General features: G+C 49.0%; 6 protein-coding genes across 6 annotated transcripts; 1 reads left to right on the forward strand and 5 right to left on the reverse strand.

Annotated features, from left to right (window-relative positions):
* Positions 1-879: 879 nt before the first annotated feature.
* Positions 880-3,320, reverse strand: Aspvir_006308 (M28 family metallopeptidase; the record flags this gene model as incomplete). The annotated part of the gene is made up of 3 exons (XM_043269510.1): positions 880-936; positions 1,007-2,382; positions 2,444-3,320. The coding sequence occupies 3 exons, from the start codon at positions 3,318-3,320 to the stop codon at positions 880-882; spliced, it is 2,310 nt and encodes a 769-aa protein (XP_043125445.1).
* Positions 3,321-3,884: 564 nt separating this feature from the next.
* On the reverse strand, positions 3,885-5,508 carry Aspvir_006309 (RTC4 family protein; the record flags this gene model as incomplete). The annotated part of the gene is made up of 2 exons (XM_043269511.1): positions 3,885-4,161; positions 4,229-5,508. The coding sequence occupies 2 exons, from the start codon at positions 5,506-5,508 to the stop codon at positions 3,885-3,887; spliced, it is 1,557 nt and encodes a 518-aa protein (XP_043125446.1).
* An 843-nt stretch (positions 5,509-6,351) lies between these two features.
* Positions 6,352-9,769, reverse strand: Aspvir_006310 (TMCO4 family protein; the record flags this gene model as incomplete). The annotated part of the gene is made up of 2 exons (XM_043269512.1): positions 6,352-7,656; positions 7,718-9,769. The coding sequence occupies 2 exons, from the start codon at positions 9,767-9,769 to the stop codon at positions 6,352-6,354; spliced, it is 3,357 nt and encodes a 1,118-aa protein (XP_043125447.1).
* Positions 9,770-10,844: 1,075 nt separating this feature from the next.
* Aspvir_006311 (uncharacterized protein) lies at positions 10,845-11,110 on the reverse strand (the record flags this gene model as incomplete). Its single annotated transcript, XM_043269513.1, has 2 exons — positions 10,845-11,023; positions 11,077-11,110. 2 exons carry the CDS (start codon positions 11,108-11,110, stop codon positions 10,845-10,847), a joined length of 213 nt encoding a protein of 70 aa, XP_043125448.1.
* A 1,067-nt stretch (positions 11,111-12,177) lies between these two features.
* On the reverse strand, positions 12,178-14,548 carry Aspvir_006312 (uncharacterized protein; the record flags this gene model as incomplete). Its single annotated transcript, XM_043269514.1, has 3 exons — positions 12,178-13,109; positions 13,168-13,445; positions 13,500-14,548. 3 exons carry the CDS (start codon positions 14,546-14,548, stop codon positions 12,178-12,180), a joined length of 2,259 nt encoding a protein of 752 aa, XP_043125449.1.
* A 4,709-nt stretch (positions 14,549-19,257) lies between these two features.
* Aspvir_006313 (putative mannosylphosphorylation protein (Mnn4)) lies at positions 19,258-20,602 on the forward strand (the record flags this gene model as incomplete). The annotated part of the gene is made up of 8 exons (XM_043269515.1): positions 19,258-19,417; positions 19,516-19,525; positions 19,584-19,607; positions 19,660-19,804; positions 19,873-20,184; positions 20,239-20,366; positions 20,421-20,462; positions 20,521-20,602. 8 exons carry the CDS (start codon positions 19,258-19,260, stop codon positions 20,600-20,602), a joined length of 903 nt encoding a protein of 300 aa, XP_043125450.1.
* Positions 20,603-21,726: the final 1,124 nt, after the last annotated feature.

Consider the following 21,726-nt stretch of genomic DNA (forward strand, 5'->3'; position numbering starts at 1 on the left):
ACCGAGGGAAAGCGAGCCTTGCGTCAAAGTCATGGAAAAGAAGTACCTGGGGTCTATCGATAATAGACACTGGACCAGTCAAGCACGAGAGAGAAGAGAGTCAAAAAAACAGAACTGGAGAAGGAGGAAAGCAAGAGTCGAGTCTGTGCATTACTGCACTTTTTGAGTTACTAGTTCGGTCAATTATTGTCAAAGGCCTCACTCACCTTTTGCTTTTTGTCAGCATCACGAGTGGGGAAATGCGGATTCTACAAAAATCAGTGTCAAATGAAATGCAATGGTTCTTTTGAAGGACAGACTGCTAGTCGGCCTAGCCCGCTGGATCGCTGATGGATGGATGCATTGGACCCCCACAGCATACGGATAACGAACTGGCAGAACAATTGTAATGATAGATAGACCCTTCGGCGATTCGGAGTTTGACCGCTTGAGCAACTGCGCCTTCAAATGCATGCACCAGGTCAGTTGCTCCTCGATCATGACTCAATTATTCCACTGTCGATCGGCGACAACTTCATGATAGGTCCTGCTGTGGATTTCCCAAGGTCACCGTGACATGCGGAATCTTTTCCGGTCTGTGCTGATGTCGCATATATGCGGGCTTTGGATAAAAAATAGCATAATGAACTCCAGCAGGTATACAAAATAATTCTAGGATAAGACATGGCCAAGCATTTATAGATAATTAACAATTCATATACTTCGTACCACATAGATGGATCATTGGCTGATGGCTTTGTCCAAGGCTGAGAACCCCAGCGGAACTAGAGTACAAAATTTGTGCACAACTTTTCAAATTACTCGACCTGCCTGTAAACGTGAACAAAAGAAAAGCGTCCACAATCTCTATATGGAATATAGCACCCGGAATTACAAAACTTATTGCAACAGGTCCGTGGCATCTTCGATTCGCTGACGGATAATATCGCGCCATTTCTGTACATCATAACGTTAGCAGACACGAAAAACGAACGAACCAGATCGTGCAAAAAGCGAGACGACTAACCTCTGCATTTTCCAAATCTCCTGCCTCCAGACTTTCCACCAGCCCAGGATATGTCGCGCCAGAGTATCCAGTCCAGATGCCAGGCGCAAACACGACGTGCTTGTACCAATTTCTCCCGTCCAAGCCAGGCTGATACAGGAACTTGCGCTCAATGATCTTGTACTTGTCATTGACCCCGCGGATCAAGAAGTACAGTCTCACCTTCTTCCACCAGAGCCACCACGGAAGATTCTCGTCCAACTGCGAGGTTAGCTCTGCGGCTTCGGCGTCAAATTTCGCAGCCACTTTCTGAAGTCGCACAATCGCTTTGTCCAGTGGCCCAAAGTCGAACGATGAATGACCAGGCAGTCGCTCCGCCGCAGGCCGAATCTTATCCAAATATGTGCTGAGGCCCATAGCATAGTCCGTAGCGTTAAAGGAAAGCACAGGAGTCTCCGCCAGTTTAGCCGCAGCCAGAGCCCAAATCTTAGTGCATGCTTCGTGGTACAGCCAATCAGGGTCACCGAATCGATCCATCCAGTCGAAACTATCGTAGTTGGAGTGATAATGATATACAGGGTCCTTGGGACCATGGTTGAAACCCAGATCGTAACTGGGGATGCCTGCAAAATCCTGGAACGCAGTAAAGTCGCTACCACTTCCCATGGTGGCAATCCGGCCATCCCAGGTATCCCTCACTGTCTGGCCTTCCACTGTCTGGTTGGGCGACTGGACCAATCCGGTCACCTCGTAGATCACATTGTTGAGAAGCGGACTCGCCTTGGGTTGAAAGTTGGTCCCGGCCGCCGCGACATCAACATTAAGGTAGGCAACCGTAGTCTTCGACAACCACGGAAGCATATCCTCAACCCACTCAGTCGACCCAAGCAATCCATACTCTTCGCCATCCCAGCTAGCAAAGACAATAGTGCGCAGTGGCTTCCATCCTGCCTTCAGAGCCTCACCGAAACTGCGAATGACTTCGTTGAGCGCAGCGGATCCACTGTTCGGATCCCCGGCTCCACCAGCAATCCAGGCGTCACGATGATTGCCCAGAATCACAACTTCATCCTGAATGGCCCCCTTGATGGTACCAATGACATTCCATAGCGGAGTCGTGATATACTCCTGCTCATTGTACAGATTGATGACAACGTCATCTGGAGAAGGCCCAATGTTATATTCCACACCCTTCGACCCGAGCCTCCCACCTTGCCACCATTCGTTGAAATCAGATGCCTCGGGACCATGTCCATTCAGCGCTTTTAGGAAAGGCACCACTTCCTGATAGGAGACGGGTAGGGATGGAATAGACGGGATTGAGTTACTGGGATCTTGTCTTTCGCAGCCGGGCTTAGACGGGTAACCGGGAGTCGTGGGATCACCGGGAGCGATGCCTTACCACAGAACGGTCAGTATCAGTTAAAGCTTGAGGACCGAAGGAGAAAAAAGTCATACTCAAGAATTGCGCACTTCCTCTCTGCACGGCGCTGGGGTTCCGAGCAGGTCCCTCAGGGTACGGTTTGTAGCCATTGTCCTCCGTAATATCTCCATCTTCCTGGGGATCATCGTATAATATCACACCGACCATACCCAATTCCTGTGCCCGCTTCACCTTCAGCCCACGAAAGATGCGACCATACTTTGCAATAGCAATTTTGCCCGCCAAACTGACATTGGCATCAACGAGGTCCTGATAATCATGGTACGTCCCGAAATTGACATAGACGAAAGGAGCGGTGACGTTCCCACTTGCAGAATAACCGTGGAAAGTAGGCACGCGATCGGGAAGACCGCTCGTGTGATCCTCTTCAAGGACGTCCTCTTCCAGAGAAGCTTCGAAGGTGACCTCGGTTTTATCGCCGTCCTTCTTCAGCAGAGCCAGACGATGATCCACAGGATAGTTGAGGTAGATATCATAAGCGACGATTTCGGTGTCGCCCACGCCGAACTCTTGCCACTTCTCGCGGGTCCAGAGAGCTTGGCTGAGGTTTTTGCCTGCTAGGTGCGGACCTGCCGTGTAATAACTGCTCCATTCGCGGGCCTTAGCGGCTGACGGAGTGCTCTGAAGGACAGCCTGCAGCTGCTTATACGTGAGGCCGGGACTGTTGGGCCATGAGGCGTATGGGAACGGGTTGGCACCGGGGAGATACGACCAGAGAGAGCCGTGCTCGCGGGGCAGGATGGCAAACGGGATTAAGAACAGGATCAAACCAACGAAAAGAATCAGGCTCAAGGAGAAGCTGCATACCCTTCGCAAGGTATGATGGGGGTATCGATATCGCTGTGGAGCGACGTTAACAACAAGGAGCGGAGTAGTCTCTGAGGGAGCCATGGCTTTCTCCCTCATCTCGTGATTGAGAGCTCAAATGTTCATGTACAGCAGCTGTAGAATAGAAATCAGAAAGTGTCGACACACAGCACCATTAGTTTAAGAAGGTGCCGTGGCAGTTTGCCAGAGGCATGAGTCGATGCTCGCAAGATGAGGGGGAAGAGAGGAGTTACATGTCATGAGTTGGGTACCCTCCGCTTGAGCTATCCGCACGTAATTGTGGGTCTAAATTGCTCCTCTTATCAGTGGATTTGGAGAGCTTATCGACCTTCCTAAACAAGGACACATAATAACAAGAGGCGTCAAAGTAACACCATTTCTTTGGCTCATGTAACATCGTCAAACCCTCAAAAGGGTCCATTCGTATGCTCATTCAAGCAGAGAATCACACTAAGAATACATCTCAACACGAGCCGCCCTCTCGCACACTGATACCCTTCGATATACCATTCGTCACAAACAAGCAAGAACAACAATGGTATCAAGCCGAAAAATGTTTTTATATACAGTCGCTAATAAGTATGCGAAATGAATGAGAAGATCGATATGTCGTCGCGGATTATGCCCTTAGGCGATGATAGCATCAGCATTCTCCGATTCAACCGGCATCGGGACCACATCGTTTGGGGCGAAGTTCAGCTTCTCGCCAATTTCAATGCTCTCTCGTAGGATTTGTCGTGCCGAGTCAACATCCACACCCATATCTTCTTTGACTAGCCTGACGGCCAGTTCAGGCACGAGAACTGCCTGAGCATAGATGACAGGTCCAGCCGTCTTGACGATGTGGTCCTCAGCTGCCAAACGACGGAGTTTGCGGGAGAATCGCGCGGTAAGAGCTTGTAGCCTGTCAAGAGGATCGGTTAATAACAGGACAGCATTTGAAGAAGAGGAGGAAAACTAGGAGACTGTACATTTTGTTGGCCCCTCGAGTTCCGTAATAACCGCAACAGATCGTCTCGAGGGCGTCTCCAGCGAGTGTCAGGCGAAAGTTCTTTGCCTTTCCCGATTTCAACATAGTATCAAGGACATTTCTGTAGTACGAATTGCCTTCCGGTACTAAGATACTGTCCAGATCGTCGAAATGACCCCTGATGCGCTCATCGAAAGTATTCCAATCAATGTCTGGATAACCTCTCTCTTTCCATTCTTTCTCCGCCGTCTCCTTTTGATGCGACTCGCAGAATTGCTGTTGCTCGCGAATCCGCTGTTTCGGTTGCGCCCGAAACTTCCTCAGAGCATCTGGATCGACAGCCTTCTTGCACCAGGGACACAACGAGGGCTTCAACTCCGCGTTTTCTGAGTCGTCCATGTCAGAGAGCAAGACATCCTCCATCTGTGAGAATTCTTCCAGCAAGTTTTCTGGTACTGAACTGAGCGACGTGCCACTTGAACAGTCGTCATCAGAATCGAAGAAGCGGGATATTTGAGCGGATGATGCAAATCCAGAGGAGCTAGATATCGTATCGTTAGGAAGGGAAGTGGGGACAACAAACTCGGGCTTCGTGCGAGTTCCAGACGATGGAGGTAGAAGGTCGTCGATATCTGGCGGGACCATAAAGCTTGGAGCCTTGTCAACAGCTTTCTTTTTGGATTCCGTTTTGGTTCTCTGTGAGCTGCGGCTTGCTTTTGAATCTGAAGCACTGGAGGAAGGTGATGACTTTGACAGAGAGGGAGTGGTCGTAGAGCCTTGCACCTTCCACGAAGAGTTATCACTTTTCTTTCCAGAGTAACCTTGTTTGCGCTTCTTCTGACTTTGTGACCAGCCGAATACATAATCTTCCTTCTCTGCATCAGTCTGAGCTTTGTGGGCCATTCCATCGGCATTCCTCTTGCGGCTAAAAGTAGGAGACTCAGAACCGCGCAAGTCTTTCTTTCCTCTTTGTGACCTCCTCCTTTCCCCCACTGCACTGTCAAAATCCTCAAAACCGGGCGGAAACTCATTCTCTTGGTCGTCAAGAGAACTGACGGGAGAGCTGGCGGGTTCGGCAGTTATGTCCTCATTGTCCACTATCCGCTCATTCCAACCCGCCTCAAAACCGTCAACATCCTGGGTGTCTTCTTCTTTCTTTGAATCCTCAGCTCTCTTTCCAGGTCGCTTGGCATTTGGGTGAAGAGACCGCCCCGAGTAATTATTCTTGGTCAAATATACCTTCGAGAAGCTCGAATTTGGTTTAGATGTAGGAGTAACCATGTTGAATAATCAGGTCGGAATTGCGCAGTAGGAGCTAGAGGTCGAATACAGCCACTCGTAAAGTCACCTGTGCTTCGACAGCAGCAAGGTTGTCCACGTCAATAATGTAGAGACTCAGGCATACAGCGACGGTTATTGCGTCCAACGAGCTGCTGCCACCCGCCACATGAACCCCGCGGAGTTCCTCCAGTTAAAAAAAAGAGCTTGTGCGAAGGGGTCAAATTATTGCTCAGCTTCCAGCCTCTTTGTATTGGGGACGAAGAATATGCAGCAATAGAGAGAGAGAAAGGCAGGTAATCCGACCGTCGTATTGAATTTGGGGACGGGAGTGGAACGCGTCCATGTGGTGACACGCTTAAGATCTCTTATCGCGGCGCTTTCTCCACATGGCCTGATAAGTTGTTGGAGATATGAGCACAACTCACGGTATACTTCAACCTAAGAGCAAGCTGCCGAAATGATCAAGGTCCTAGCCTAATGATGCACTGTAAACAGTGACGATCGCATGTTTATTCTAAAAATACAAAGTAACAGATCGTAGACTAACCCACGGTGCTATACGCTAACTTTCAGAAAGTAATACATGAGGATTCTGACAGTTTTCGATACAAGTCGATGTCATTCAACAAAATCTATATCGAGTCTTTGAAACGAAGAAGGCAGAAATAATTAACAGACATAAGGGGACACCAAATGCAAAATCAGAATAGAATGATCACACGACATTCACTCGTTGTTTCATCACTCGTTACATAGAGGAGCTGATGAACATGGAACAAGCGAGGGAAGCTCTATACACACTCGCAGGAGGACTATATAAGCCCGTACGAAACCAAGTGATAATCACTCGAAGGTCATCGAGATCTCACCCTCTTCGCCGTGGCCAAATTCGTGATCAGCCCAGGCATTGGGCTCAAGAGCCATAGCGCCAACCGCGCTGGCCCCGACACTAGTCGGCATCGTCACAGAGGATCGTAAAGCTGGTCTCGTCGGATGTGAATCGTAGGCAGCTGGTTCAAAAGAAGAATGAGAACGTTGCAGAGGGTTATCGTAAGAAGTATCAAAAGTCATATTGATCTGCTCCCGATGGGGTGGCGGAGATTGCGTCTTTTGAGAGGCCGAGTGGCCCAGGGAATTTTCAACGGGTGTCTGGGGAACGGATGGGGTGGCGCGTCCGTCTTTGGAAGCTCTGTACTCTGACGGTGTAGCAGCACCTGGTGATTGAGTTGATGGTGAATTGAGATCCAGCTTCATGGGTGGTAGCGTAGACTCCAGCTGCTTGACTTCAATCATCTCCGAGGCGAGTTCTGCCCTGATCGCATCGATATCGAAGAGGACGGTTCCGGTTCCGTTGCTGTCAGTGGATTCACGGGGAAACGAGTCACTGCGTTTCACATCGTATGTTTCCCATCCCTTTTTTTCAGCTAATTTGCCACGCTTGAACAGTCCAAACCGCTTCTTCTCTGGTTGAGCTTCTGCGGCTTTACGAGCCTCATCAATTTCGCGGATTAGCTCTCGTTGCCGCTCGCCATGATTATCCGGGTCGGGGTCTTCGATTTCAGCAAACTCCTCGCTGAGAACTTCCCACCCGACTTCCTTGAGTAGCCGTGGAATAGCGGTACGATAGTCCATGTGGCCATTGACTAAGTTAGTGACATCAACGTTCTCCAGGCCGGGGATCCCTTCTACCGGAGCAATACCAGCCACGCGCATAATACCGCCGCTTGTGGCCCGGAAGAGGTATCCCAGAATCCAGTCATTGGAAGAGTACCCGTTCACAAACCGGCCAGAGACAACGCTGCGTGCCTTGATGAATTCGTCCTTGTTTGCCACGACCGGAGACCCGAAAAGGTAGACATTTTGAATCAAGCCGCTAGCGCCCCTGTCTGCGAGCTCTTTCAGACACGAGAATATGACTCTTGCCCCAAGCGAGAAACCCAGTAGAGTGACAGGTCTCTTGCCCAGATTATGATCCATCAATGAGTCCGCCAAAATTAGCCCTGCCGCGTTGGCACGAGCTAGGGAGACATTCCAGGGATTATCGATCAAGTATGACAACTTAGTGAGAACAAGAGGTAGCTGCAAGGATGCCATTAATGCCATGAGGACAGTGCTTCCTAAGACCTGTTGCAGACCCTGAGTCAAGGCCTATAGGTAATACAGTCAGCTCCATGACAGCAAAAGCCACGCAAAGTCAGGAGACGCTTACCTCTGTGGCTAGGATGTTGATGGTGGCACCCATGCTCTGAAGCATCTCCGGCTCCCATAGGACCGAATAAAGGTCGCCCATAATAGGATCGACTGTACTGAACGGCAATCGAACGTCATCGACCTTGCCAGTCATCCAGCCTGAAATCGCAACAATCAGGTTGACCCTCTTGTTGTTGTGGAGAGGACGATACTCAAAAGTCTGCACAGCTCCAGTGCGTCTGTGTGACGCCCTTAAGCCGATAGTACTTCCTGTCAAGGTAGCGCCAGAAGCGATCAAGGCTGTCCCACCAGCTCCCCCTAAGAAAGCGCTGGTCCCAGAAATTCCGACGGTTGTGAAGCCCGCTGCAAGACCAGCGCCGATGACCGGAGCCAGCAGACCGGCGGAGAGACCGATGATCAATCCTCCCCCAACAGTGGCCAGGCCCATAACCATATATTTCCGTTTCAGCGCCATCTTGCGACGCTTCTCCATGTGCTCAGACTCATCCCAGGTCTCTTTCTCCGCAGCTTCCTGCATCTCGAGGGCATCAATAACACGCTTCTCAAAGCGGGCAATTTGCAGCCAGGACACTTCCATGGACTTGCCGACTCTTTCCAGTAAGGATCGGGATCGGGCATCATAGGCCGAATCCGAGATAAGAACGAGAAATAGGTCGCAAAGGACCGTCCAACGAAGGTCAATGTCAATCTTTGCTGAAGTAGGCATCTGTGACGGGGTTCGCACTTCCGGTAGGTCGTCATCTTCGTGCGTTTTGTAAGGTGGAGGGGAAGTCGGTTCGGAAGTATCCTCAGATTCGGTGGATAAGCTTGCTTGGCTGTTCCCCTTCAAGCCGGGAGACGCACTCGAGGACACAGATGCCTTTGGAGAGTCGAGCTCATCTGCCATTGGATTTTTGACTCGAGCATTCTGCATCAGTGGTCGAACAAGATCCGCAGGCTGAACGCCGTGCTCAGCCAATTGTTCAATCATGATTTGCTCCGCAGGATCGATCTCCATGTGAGTATAAACCCTTCCCATGACGGTCTGACCCCATTTCCTCATGAGGTCGGCCGCTTTCTGTTTCGCCTTGCGGGAAGCCTTAGTTGTTGGTATCTTTTCCAAATCCTGGGTCATCTGGTAGATCACCAGCCGCGTCACACCCACATAAGCAATCCTTTGACTTTCAGTCAGAAGATCTTTAGTAGCTTGTAGTTGGCTGAGCGGGTCCCGCAGCTCTTCTCCTTCTACTCCTACAGAGTTGCCGGCGGCTTCCTTGAAGAGATAGCTTGTGTCCTGATCCAAACTTGTCGCCGACTGCGCGTCTTCGTCGAGTTGTACTCGAGTATATCCCTTTCCAGCGCCACCCAGGCCCTGATATACTGCGTCATCACCCTCTTCTTTGGCGCCACGAGCAACCAATCGCCCATAGTCGTCGTAGACATCGAATTCGCCCAGGGCGGGCATTTCCTTCCATTCGCCGTCGCTTTCATCATCGCTTTCCAAATAGGTTTCTTTGTTTTCGCTCAGTCGCTGGTGCGACCATTCCGACGGCTTGAGGCTCGAATGCCTCTTATGTGCTGGAGAGGACTGATGGACAGAATTGTGGATATCTAAGCTAGAGTAGGCCGGTGGGGGTGTGCCTTGCTTGTCATTCTCACAGGAAAGATCGTGGGAGGCAGCGGGTTTATCATTCTCCGAGGAGGTAGTCTCACTCTTAGGTGGTATCCGTGTCTCTTCAACATCATGAAACGTTTCGTCCTCCTCTAGTAATTCGTCTTCTGACCGACGTGCAGCCTTGGGCCGGACTGGGATCGGAAGCCCGAAGTCGTCTAACTCTGCCACATCTGCATCCGCTTTGTTATCTTCCAGGGTTGTGTTCCCTCCAGCCTTTACTCCTTCTGGCGTTTTCACTCCCGCTTCCCCATTCCTTGTGTCGTCTGTCTGATCATTATTAGGAAGAGTAGATGCAGCCGATGACTGCGTATCCCCCGAAGCTTGAGAACCAGGCTGTGGAGGGTCAGTGGAAGAGTCGACAGAATGGTCAATAGCGGCGCTTGAGGGTGAGGTCATTCTTCATGGATGTTTCGTGCTAAAGCGGTCTCGCCGGTTTCCTAGACTCGTTCCCGAAGGTGAAGCCTCCTGTGTATTCCAACTCAAACCACGCAGTATCACCCATTCGCGCAAGAAGAGCATTCAGTGCTGACAATCATTGGAGGTCGAAAAGGTCGCGTGAAAAGGGACGCTCAAGGCCACGGGACCTAAACTAGGTATAGAGGGGGCGGGAAGTCTCAAGAAAAAGCACAGAAATAAAAGCGAGTAATAGCGGGTTAGGCAGCAGCAACAAGGGAGGGAGGAAATCGAAATCGCACAATCTTACTCCTCTCCCTGCTGTTTTGTTGTGAACACGAACGATTGCGGAATTGTGTTGAGAGAGCGACTGCGACCAGGGGAAGTGGTTCCGTTATGGGGTGATCCGAATGCGGCAATTGGTTTGCGCTTCGGGTGACTAGATTAGTAGTAAAGTGACTACATAGATAACTCCCATTTCTTGAAGAGCTTCAACAGAGGAGATTGAGAATTCCTTCATAGAATATGCCATCTTTAGGAAGCATCTTGCAGGCAGGAAATATGATTCTCCAATCATTTTTGCTCTGGAAAAAAGTCAACTGCTCGATGCTCTTCATAATATGAGACATCGGTCTGATCCATCAACTGATACTAGAGGCCCATGCTTTCTCCATCTTGGGAGCATCATTCTACTGCCACAGATAGGTTTCACAGCTTGACATGCAAGAGCAAGACATGATTATTATTCTAAGATGGCCGCTAGTTGGTAGAAGCTACTGCTGAGCTGCCTCCAACTACCCCTATCAATCGCTGCAGACTATGCAGGTTACCCGTCGAAGTTTGACTACCAGACTCATAATCAAATTTCAAGTATCCGGTCATACATCGAAACAAGGTGGAATAATTGAGCACAAGAAGACTGCACAACCACGCCATCTACCCAGAATAGCTAGTCACCTAACCCCGGCAGGATCCCTCGTTTTATCCACCCTGATGCAGCATCAATCAGCAACTGCTGAACCACATACCCTAATCACTCTCACACCAGCAAAGCTGAAAGATCAAGCAATGGACAAACTCACATCTTCCCCGTAGGAGGAACATCAACCGCCACTTTGGTCGTGCTACCCTTATCCCAGACCGGCTCAGAGGGATATTTGCTCTTGTCAAACTGCGCGCCAGTCGTGTTCTGCTCGGGGTCATTGAGGGCCTCGCCGATGCTGCCAGACTGGTACCTGGCTTTCTCTAGGAGAGCCTCTGGGGATGACACCGCTTAGTGGTTCTTGTTGGATATGGGAGGGGGAACTCACTCGTAGAGGGTTCTCTACGGGATAGGTCAGACATGATGGATATCTTAGTGATATATTCAGAGTATTTGCACGATAATTACATTGGTACCTCTCGAGAGGTATATGATATCTTTGGCACCATTAAGAGAGAGCGGCGAAAGGGCGTGAGGGTATACGCCATTACACGTCATAGGAGAAAATCAGATAGCAAGAATACAACTTATACAGTAATAATGGATCAATTGATCAGAGCATATCTAATCAAATCAGTTCCATTTGGCTTCGACCGCAATTATCATCTTGCTAGATAGTTGCTAATCCTCACTGCTGGCAATAATTGATACGGACTACTAGGAGAGCAGGGTAGACCGATAGACAACAAGACACCAACTCTCACCCAACAACCACTAAGCCTCCAATACATTTCTGCACGGGACCTCGTTTACTTCGGATTCAAATATAACGCCGGAGCGCAGCCTCCGGAGATAGATGGATATATTAGCCCGCCAATCTGGATGCTTGACGTCTTCAATGGCGCCCACAGCTTACTAGGCATCTAAGCGAGGGGCGCTATACTCCAAAGTCGGCAGTCGGCACATACTCCAAAGTCCGAACGGTCTAATTTCGCTTCATCCTCAAGAAGACCCAATGACGGCTGACAGCTCCACGATGTTTTGAAAGGGTCTCGATAATGATTTGCTGATCTCTTAGATCTTCAGGGGTGGGCGTTCTACGACATGCCCAAATCGGATACAATTCCATACCGGAGGTTCCGTGTTCACCGATACTCCGTGAGGCTCGACTGAGATGGAATAAATTTCCGTACCGACGTTACGCCGGTGTAGGTTTTCTTATTCAATATCTAGTCTGGCCTACGTCCTTCGTGTCTTGGTTTTTCTTCTTCGTTCCTGAAAAGCGATTGTTTGGATTCCCCTCAATGAGGGTCGGTGGAGTGATGTCTCCGTCATAGATATAGTTCATGGACTATCGTGGTCTTTTAATCAGATGGCTAACACGAGGTATGTAAGACCTCGATCAGGATGGCGAGGTCAGAAAACCCTTTGACATGACGTGACACGCACTTGATGGCAGAGTTGAAACAGGAAGAATGAAACCGAATTATCAAAATCCAGGTAAAGTGGGTGCCCCAAATATACTCCCATCTGGAAGCCAGCCGTCCAATTCCATCCCAGTTCTACGAGGTAATGGCGGTTGATTTTGGTTGCTTTCCGAGGCTAAGCTTGGATGCTGCGCCACGTACCCATACTGAGATTGCAAAGTGGCCTGCTGATATTCCGGATACTGGTAGCTGAGAGATGGCGCATAATTTTGGTCCGCATGCCACATTTGGTTCATGGCCACTGGAGCTCCATAGGCACTACCCATGTTAGAATATGGAGGACCTTGCGGGATGCCTGCATCCACGACGAGTGACTCTGTAGAACAGTTTGGATTGATGGGACCGGGGTGGGGAAGAGTATGGGCTGGCATTTGCATCTGAATTGATTGGCCCGCCTCCATTTGAGACGCAAAGCCACTTTCCCGCTGGGCTTGCCGCTGTTGCAGCCGATCATACCAGTTTCGAGCTTTGACGGCAAGAACATAATACCATCGGCTGGGGATCTTGTACTTCTGGCCGCCGCTCGCCTCGGTGAGTCTCCTTGCGATTGCGTTCAGGTACATCTCAATCTTGACGGACTCCGGTGTCACAAACTCTCCCAAACCGCCTGATATTACAGTGAAGTATATCTTCAAAAGAGACATCAAGGCCACGCCCACACGTGTGTATATCAAGTTCGGAAGCTTTCGCATGAGTTCATTGTCGCAACTGAGGAAGAAATTGAGCATCTCGTGAGCTGTATGCATCCACTTGATCGTTATATCTACGCGGATGGCACTGAGAGGGGTACTGGCGCGTTGATTTCGGCGGTCACCTTCCGGCCTCGGAAGCGTGTAATATTCCTGCTTGATCGCATCAGGATCTCGGTAGCCTTCTCCGATTGCCAGTTCATATACGGCAAGATTGGTGTAATGGTACTCGAAACTCATGGGCACTGAAGGATACAAGAGTGAGCTAGCTACTTCCAAATCATTGCGGGGAGGAAAGCGCACCTGTGAGCATGTCCGCTGGTGTATTCTTCTTCCAATTAAGCATTCGATTGTCAAACCACCGCAATACAGCCTGAACGCGAGATTCCGTCAAAGGCGTGGTGGAACTTGTGTCATCGAGGCCGAAGGAAGCCATAGCCTCATCAACGATTCTTTGGAGTTCGAACCAGGTGGCCATATGTCGATCTATGACATTTGGCGATTTTTCTAAGTGTTTCACGCATTCACTCATCCAATCGTTGAACAGGAGCAGATTAGGTCGACGAGTCTTCATTGCGACACTGTTTCAAATGATCAGCAGCTTGCCTCTCCGCAGGGCGCTTCTCGATCCTTACGTAGAAGCCAAATGATAACACTCCAATATCGCTCTCGCTTGTTCCGCCATCTGCTCGTCATACGCATTCCGCTTGTCTTTCTTCCCGCCTGCTTTTGGAGATACTCTACGCTTAGAGGCCAAACCAATTTCCAAAGCCATGGTAGCTGCAATGTGCGTGTACTGAAATTGCTGCAATTTCATTGGCGAGTCGGGCGGGTAGTAGAAGACCGTCATGAGCACCAATGCCTGGACTAGCTCTAAGGATTTCTCGCCCTGAATGAAGAATCGTTCCGCATAGAGCCGAACCAGCTCTCGATTAAGAACGGCCGCGACACTCGCATCCACGGCAATAGCGGCAGCGGCGATAATGGAAAGAAACAGTACGGGCTTAGAATGACGCAGGTGCGATGCGGTAGTCTCAGGAGGCAGCACGATGACGGGAGCGAAGGCCATTAAATCTCTGATGAAGAACGCCACCAGTTCATTGGCATATTCCAAGGGAATCACAGCCCGATCGATAATGTCATCTCCTATTGGCATTTCAGGGGAGTATCCATTGAACCCAGGGGGTAAGGAGGGGATGGAGACCGAGCTGCTCTCGACAACGTTGGGATATGAAGAGAGTGGAACACCATGAGACTGGTCCGTATGCCTGGTTGATGTTGAGACACTGCTGGATGCCTCGGGGATTGAAGATAGGTGTTCTTTGGATTCGATACCCGAATCATGTTCCGGCGATTCGTCGTTCTCGCTATCCACGCTTTCTGCACCGCTGTCATCCGCATGGAGACGGTCCTTCAATAGTGAACGCATCTGCCGCATTTCCCTCTCCAATTGGGCAACTCTGGAATCAGTTCGCTTTCGTGGCCGCCGCCTTTGGGGTGCTACAAAGATACAGACCCTTCCGGTCTTTGTGCACCGCTGGCATTGGTTCGCTGTGGTTGGATCAGGGATACAACGAACTTTGAGGCCTCTGCATGATTCACAGGAACGATTCAATTGCTGCGACGGGGCCGTTTGCTGCGAACGACCACCATCCGCGGGCATCACGTCGGAGCTTGCTGACATTGTCCCCTGAATCCACCGCTGTGGATGTACCAGAAGGTAGAAATCAGGTCAGACTACCAGAAACTGTAGTGACAGGTACGAGAAAACGGGACCACCAGATACAAGAATTGATTGAGGCCGCTGACGATGAGCTCGGATCAGTCAGGTCGAACCCCATATCTTGACCGATATATTCGTACTGATAGTGGAGAAGCAAGCGTGGCGCAAGAAGGAACCACAAGCGATTCAAGTCAATGAGAACGCCTCAATCGTTACGCCGAATATGGCATGACGAAATATGATTTTGGATCAATATTCGAAGAATGGATCGCGTAAAAATTAGTCAGACTCCGGGAGTCCCTGAATAATGCTTCTGTTTCAAGCGCCCAGAAAGGACTTTTGAGTTCAATTCGGCGCACAATGACGGAAAAAATCCAATTGGTTAGCTGCTCCGTTAGCAGCCTTACCTTAGCAGGTCATCTTGGAGGAGAAATCCCGCCCATACGAATGGACCAAAGAGACAGCAAGCCTCAATCATGTGAGTGAGACTCCAGCGACTTCTCCTTTTCTCTGATTTATCAACCTAAATTTGACTAAGGTAGGTATCAGTGCACACGCTTCATGATGGGTTGGTTACTAGTAACCAACCCGCTCTGACCGACAACACTTTGGAGTTTGGTGCTGCCGCGCTTGGCTGGCTCAGAAGTGGAGATTAGGCAATCAAGACCTTGGAAGGTTGGAACTTGATCTGTATCCAACGATCTGAGATCAAGAATAAGCTTCTTGAAAAGTATCAAAAAGCGTAATTAAATACGGGACAGCTGAGATCTGCAGTCCACGTGCTTGCAGGAACCTTTGCAGTTATGCTCATGCAGTTGTATACTTGCTGTGCTACCTTTGTTATGCAAAGTTGAATTTGTTACATCCCAAGGTTCTCTCTAAGCACGCATGGAAAGAACTGGCAACAAAGACCCTTGCCAGAATGCCAGAACCTGACGAATCAATGCTTCTCGTCTCCCCGCAACGCTCAATCTAAACCTCCTATGTGACCAATCAAGAACTTATTCGTTCAAACGGGCCCACATCAATGCGATTGCCATACCTATCTGGTAAGTACTCCCCAAAATTTGAATGGACGGATGGAACTATCCCTGCTCGCACGGCTTCTCTCCAGGATTCGTGATAAACCAATGGATGCTAGTGATTTACGCACTCAATTGTCAAGTGAGGGGGCTTGACGATGTCTTTCAATACATCGGGGTCCCGCGAAGCTCTTCCGGCCGTATAAAATGGGGAACGGCGGCAATTTTGGCTGACCTTTAGGAGGAGCGGAATCGCCTTAATACTTGGTATGATTGGAGTGTGAGCACAAAGCATAATTCATCTATTGCAGGGGTCAGAGACTCGACTGCAAGTGTCGAAGTTCAACTTCTCCCTGTGACCATGTCACGTCACTGTTTAGGAGCGGGGGGCCTCCCAGAGGTAGTTTTGACGCGCCTGCTTATCCGATGTACGGTACAAGAGCTTCGGACTAACTAGTCCGGGAAGTTATCTGTAGCCTCATCAGCGGTTGTCCCATGTCAGGTAGTTTGCATACTACCAATGTCGGACATGTCATGAGAATGACCGAGCTACGGAGATAAGCTTACGAACTCGGGGTGCCGTATGACAGAACTCGGGTTCAGTCTGAGACGAGTTGGCAAAACGAGCCCGGCATGGCCAAGTTACTTCATGAACTTCGGGCCTGTCATAGAATTCCCAACTTTTTATAGAGGTCTACAAAAGATGCCTGACATGTTGCTTTCAAGTTGCGCTGGGAGACATACTCTCCCAAAAGGTTTCATCCCAATATCATTTAAATGGGTGTAAGTGAAGTAGTCCAGACCATCCGGTCTACCATCGCTACTGTCAGAGCAGGCTCCGTGTACGAGCATGAAACGCAAAGTGTTGCTGCATGCTTGTGATGAACTGGGATTATATACGAAACACCATTAGAGACCTCCTTCAGGGTCACATTTTCTGTGAATTCTCAGCTATCCTGTATCTCGGGATGAAGCTGATGAAGGCCAGAGCCATCAAGCAAAACAGCCTTTCGCTTGGGTGTTGACATGAAGCTGTTCGGCGCTATCGCTAAACAGTCATGTGAAGGTGATGACAGCCACTTCAACGTGGATCAACTCTCAGACAATACAGGAGCTGATACTGCTTTAGCTCGTATGTGACCTTCAGCAGTATTTGTTGGCCCTCTGGTGAGCAAATATCGATACTTGGCAGCACGTGTCATTAGACTTCTAGCTTCCATGGGTGTGCTTAAGGAGGTGGACGCTGACTGTTCCGCTTTACACCTCTGGCAACAGCCTATGTGTCGGATTCCTCTTTGTCGACTGGAGTTATAACAATATAAGCGCAGCCACATGGATTAAATACCGGAATAGTCTATGGCACGCATTTTCTGATTCTTTCCAGATTGCCTGATTATTTGAAGGAGAAAGGCTGGAAAACCCTTGCTGAGCGTGACGATGGCCTGTTTCAAGTCTTTGTGAACACCGAGTCACGGTACTTTGACTGTTTGTAAACCGCACCATACAACCAAGAAGCATTCAACAAAACCCATGACGCTCTCCGTTCGCCGGCGGGGCCAAAGTTAGTTTGAGTTCTTCACAGTTGAACAGAAATTGCGGGTGCAACAGCCAGATATAGTCCCGGTCGACGTAGAAGGTGCCCAGGGCAGAGACCTTATTCAAGGAAAGATCCCCCACGCTTCCGGGAAAGCTTGTCCTGCAAGATCTGCCTGATGTCGTCAAAGGAGCCATAGATCTACATCCAGGAATCCACATCAAACTGATCAAAGAGCATGATCTCCACGAGATCAACCTGTCAAGAGCGCAAAGGCATACTAACGCCGGACTACACGACGGGCCAGACAAGCAAGTCAGAATCTAATGCGTGACAGCAATGTGACCTTGCTGCCTGCGATGGTTGACCTCGCCATGATGGTCTCGTTCGCAGCCTCAGAACGGACAAAAACACGCCTCAGAGCGTTGCTGAACGAAGCTGGGTTCGATTAGTCAAGGCTTGTAAGTTGGATGCCGCCCGGAGCTGACGCGGACAACGTTATTGGAGGCTAGAATTAGGCTTGAGTCAGGCTGAAGGCTTGATTCGCGTCCTTTGCATGATATGTTCCAATCCTACAAGTAATGTGTGACTGGCGCATCAGCCACAGAGAACCACAAAACCCCCTAAAGTTAAACAGTGGAATCCTTCTCTTGTCTGGTTTTCCTCCTTTCGAGTCAGTCGTGGACTTGTTGATGCCTTGGGCTCCACAGGCCCCAGGCATCTGCACAAGATATCCAAGTCCCATGATGAAATATCTGTTCACCTCCTTAGAGACCTAAAAGCATAACACAATCACTCTGAGAACATAGAAGGTAAGACAAAACAAAAGGGCCAATGTCGAATTTGAATAACAGACCCACCTATGTCAACAATAATACTAGTAGCAAGATTCTGTGCTTGGTCGAAGGCGGCCCAGATAAGGACTAAGAGAACTTGTATGACGCGGCCCCCATTCAATTTGCCGGCGTTCCAACCAAAACACCGAATCGGATGGCGAATCGCACAGAAATTAGTCCACTATAAATTGCATTTTGAAATGAATTGCCGTGTATTACTAGTACAGATGATACAAACAGTAGGCTATATATTGCGCGATTCTAACCATGATGTCCAATTGCTGCACTCGCCTGAGGAACATACGTAAGCCTGTGACAGAACGTTACGCAGGATGTGTCTGTGGAAGAATAGGAGCAAAAAGCAGGATGTGGCTGTAGTAGCATAATGTACTACTGAGTTGTGCTGTAGTCAGAACAGTGTAGTGGACAAATAGATAGGTAAAACAGGTACAGAGTAGAACAAGAAATTACCAACAGCCCTTTGCAGATACTCGTTCATAAATCATGGCAATGACACTGACCTCACAAGGTCTCAAATTTCAAGCTCAACCGCTATCAAATGATCGATCAACATTACCTCCTGCCAAGGCGCGGCAGGGCTGGCACTTGGCAAGTTGGAACTAGGGGAGCAGGAGACTAGCCTAGAATTTTATCGATAACAGCGCCATGGAATTCTATGGGGATCGTCACAGCATCAATTAATAGAAACAGGGCCTTGAATTCTGCGGTAGGTGCGCACGCGACTGTGCAAGACGGACGACGTAAGACTAGGCAGTAGGTCCCAAATCTCATACGATAGTCTCCTATGATTTATGAAGCTTTGATTACTCGTCTTGGAGTGAAGTTTCTCAAAGATCTTTCGAGTTTTCAAGTAGATTGAGATGCTAGACTACCTATCTCCATCGCCATTGGGACTGTCGATCCTTGATCCTTTGCATGTTCCATCCTTCTTATCATCACTGCAGAATTCTTTTCTTCTTTTCTTCTTTTTTTTTTTTTTTTCTGATGCTGTCCTTTCTGTAGTAGTCTGAACTATTTTAATCACGGAGCTCGAGACTCAGGCGACCCATAATCGGCTTCCTACCTCCCTCCTGATACCAGTCCCCTGACGCAGTCGTCATTGTCAAACATCTACATTTCCGCCCTTTTCCGTATCAACAGTGCAACACCATCATCGACTGATATTATTTGTTCCACTATCCCTATACATCCTTTGGGAGTATGCTGTCCTCTCAGTGATTAAATCCGAATCAGACGCCCATCATCCCTGCATGCGCTATGCGTCTATTCTCAACTTTTCTTCTCTATCTCCATGGATTACTTCTCGCGCTGGTGGCTTTGGGTAGCGCCGACTCCGATGTCGATTTCATGACTGTTAGAGCCAAGTTTCTCAAGGATTACAGTGGGAAAGGAGGTGAACCGGGAAAGAAATATTTCAGTAAGTGTCCCTTCTGGGGTCTTTCGTGGTGCTTTCTTTTATCCAGCTGGATACGTATATGTTTCTCTTTCTTCGGCATAGCGCTAACGCATTATTAGAGGAGTCTGAGTATGTCTTGAAATTGCACACAATTCTATTCTCCGAAAATTGCTGACTGACCTCGCAGCTTTCATTATCACTATGACGGACGGTGAGCTAGTCTGCAGTCCGTCGACTCAAACGCTTATCTGACGATTCCACAGATTCGCCGATGAACCCCTCTCTGAGGAAGACACAATACCACATTTGGCAGCACTAATTCAGACATATCTGTCGACAATGGCGGATCTTGGTGCAGAGACTTGGATAATGCATGGAACTCTTCTGGCGTGGTGGTGGAACCAGAAGGTTGGGACCCCGGTCCCATGGTTTTATGAAACAGGCAGCGTGGGAACATAACGCTGACTTGCGTTCAGATTTTTCCATGGGACAACGACCTCGACGTCCAGGTTACCGAGCCGACAATACACTTCCTCGCCGAATATTACAACATGACCGTCCATCATTTCGAACTTCCGGGTGTCGACGGCGGGCGAAACTACCTTCTCGAAATCAACCCGCAATATGTGGTTCGAACCACTGAGGACGCAGCGAACGTCATTGACGCGAGGTGGATCGACACCTCTTCGGGGCTTTTCATTGATATAACTGCAGTGCGCAAGGATGACGAGTTGAGAAAGGAGGGTCATCCAGGCGCTCTCATATGCAAGGATGGCCACCGATTCGATGTGAGTGGCTGCGGTACAAGGGTAACACGAGATGGATTGCTTACCGCTTTCTAGGAGTCTGATATCTTCCCACTTCGGAATAGTTACTTTGAAGGCTTTCCTGTCAAAGTCCCCTACAAGTACACCGATCTCCTTGTGGAAGAATACGGCTCCAAGTCATTGACTACTGCCGACTTTCAGGGGTGCGTACATGAAGCTTCGCCATTAGGCTCTTAACTGACTTGCCATTTCCCTAGTCACCATTTCAACGAGGAGACCAAGATCTGGGAACAAACTAAGTTAGTACTAATCCTGACTGGGCTGGCTGATATAGCTCGCTAATATCTCAATTGCCAGAGGGAAACGAGGACTTTCACGGCAGCGAAGATCCATCACTCTCCCCAAGCGAACTACGCCGCTTCCCTATCGTTTAACATGAGCTTACTGAAAGCTCAAGAATGAACTTACTAACCCGTAATCATGTATATTTCTTCCACTTGGTTTACGATAACGACCCCTCGATTTCTCCTTTTTTACATCTCCCGTTGCATAATCTGGCGTTCCATTTCTCTCCAAAATACACTTGGTACACAAATCTGTGCTTCGCATTATATGCACCATACCCCTGGTTGATTTTTTTTTATCAACTCTCGCACCGAGGCTCCTTGAAAATCTTCCGTGAGCATTTTCCTTTCTCGAGTCATTACCATCTTCATGGGACGCAGTCGATATCATTTTAATCTACTCAAGGTGTATAACATTGAATGGCATGTGATGTATATACTGGGTGTATATCTCTCTATATGAGAAAATATAGAGCACACGATCTTCGAATATTACTGTGGTGGTGTCGTACATCGCAGACCTCAAATGAGAAGCAAGATCAGATACGACGAGAAATTACCGGAAGAATTGACACAACTGAAACTCGTTCCGCTGAACCTAATTCTTGGAGGACGAGAATATCATTGCCGGAAGAAAATAGACACTCGGTCTTTTCCGAGAAGATCATCTAGTCTAGTCACGGTGACTCATAAGTTCACAACGTCAAAGCTCAGGTGCCCCGAAAGCTTTTGTTTAACACATGCGCGGAAGTTGCTATGGTGGCAGCAGCCGATTTGCGACGGCGATGACTCTGCTAATCCTTGTTTTCTTTTATCTGATCCGACGGCAGTGCGGTTTGAGTTTTCGTATGGGGATTAACTATCATATGCACCTCGATTCTGAACGAGGTTGTTTGATGTGACGTCAGTCTATCTCAGGCATCAACATTACTACGCAATCAAGTGATAGTAAAATTCTTTGGGTCTAGGTGGACAGGCTCGTATCTCTCTTTCGGAATACACCCAATTATCCTCTAGAGGTCCACGGGTTCTCAAAAGTTGTCTTACATGCATCGGTATTAATAATGTTCCAAGGTTGGCAGCCACTGACAGGCCCAGGGACCATCGATGAGGAGCCTGGACTACGCCTCAGGCCGCCAATGATCAACGCCATCGCCTGTCCCCACTATGAGTCGATGACCGAAGATCCAACTCAAAAGGAAAAAAGCCAAATGCGTAG

The sequence above is a fragment of the Aspergillus viridinutans genome (assembly GCF_018404265.1).
Source record: "Aspergillus viridinutans IFM 47045 DNA, scaffold_4, whole genome shotgun sequence".
Classification (NCBI taxonomy): domain Eukaryota; kingdom Fungi; phylum Ascomycota; class Eurotiomycetes; order Eurotiales; family Aspergillaceae; genus Aspergillus; species Aspergillus viridinutans.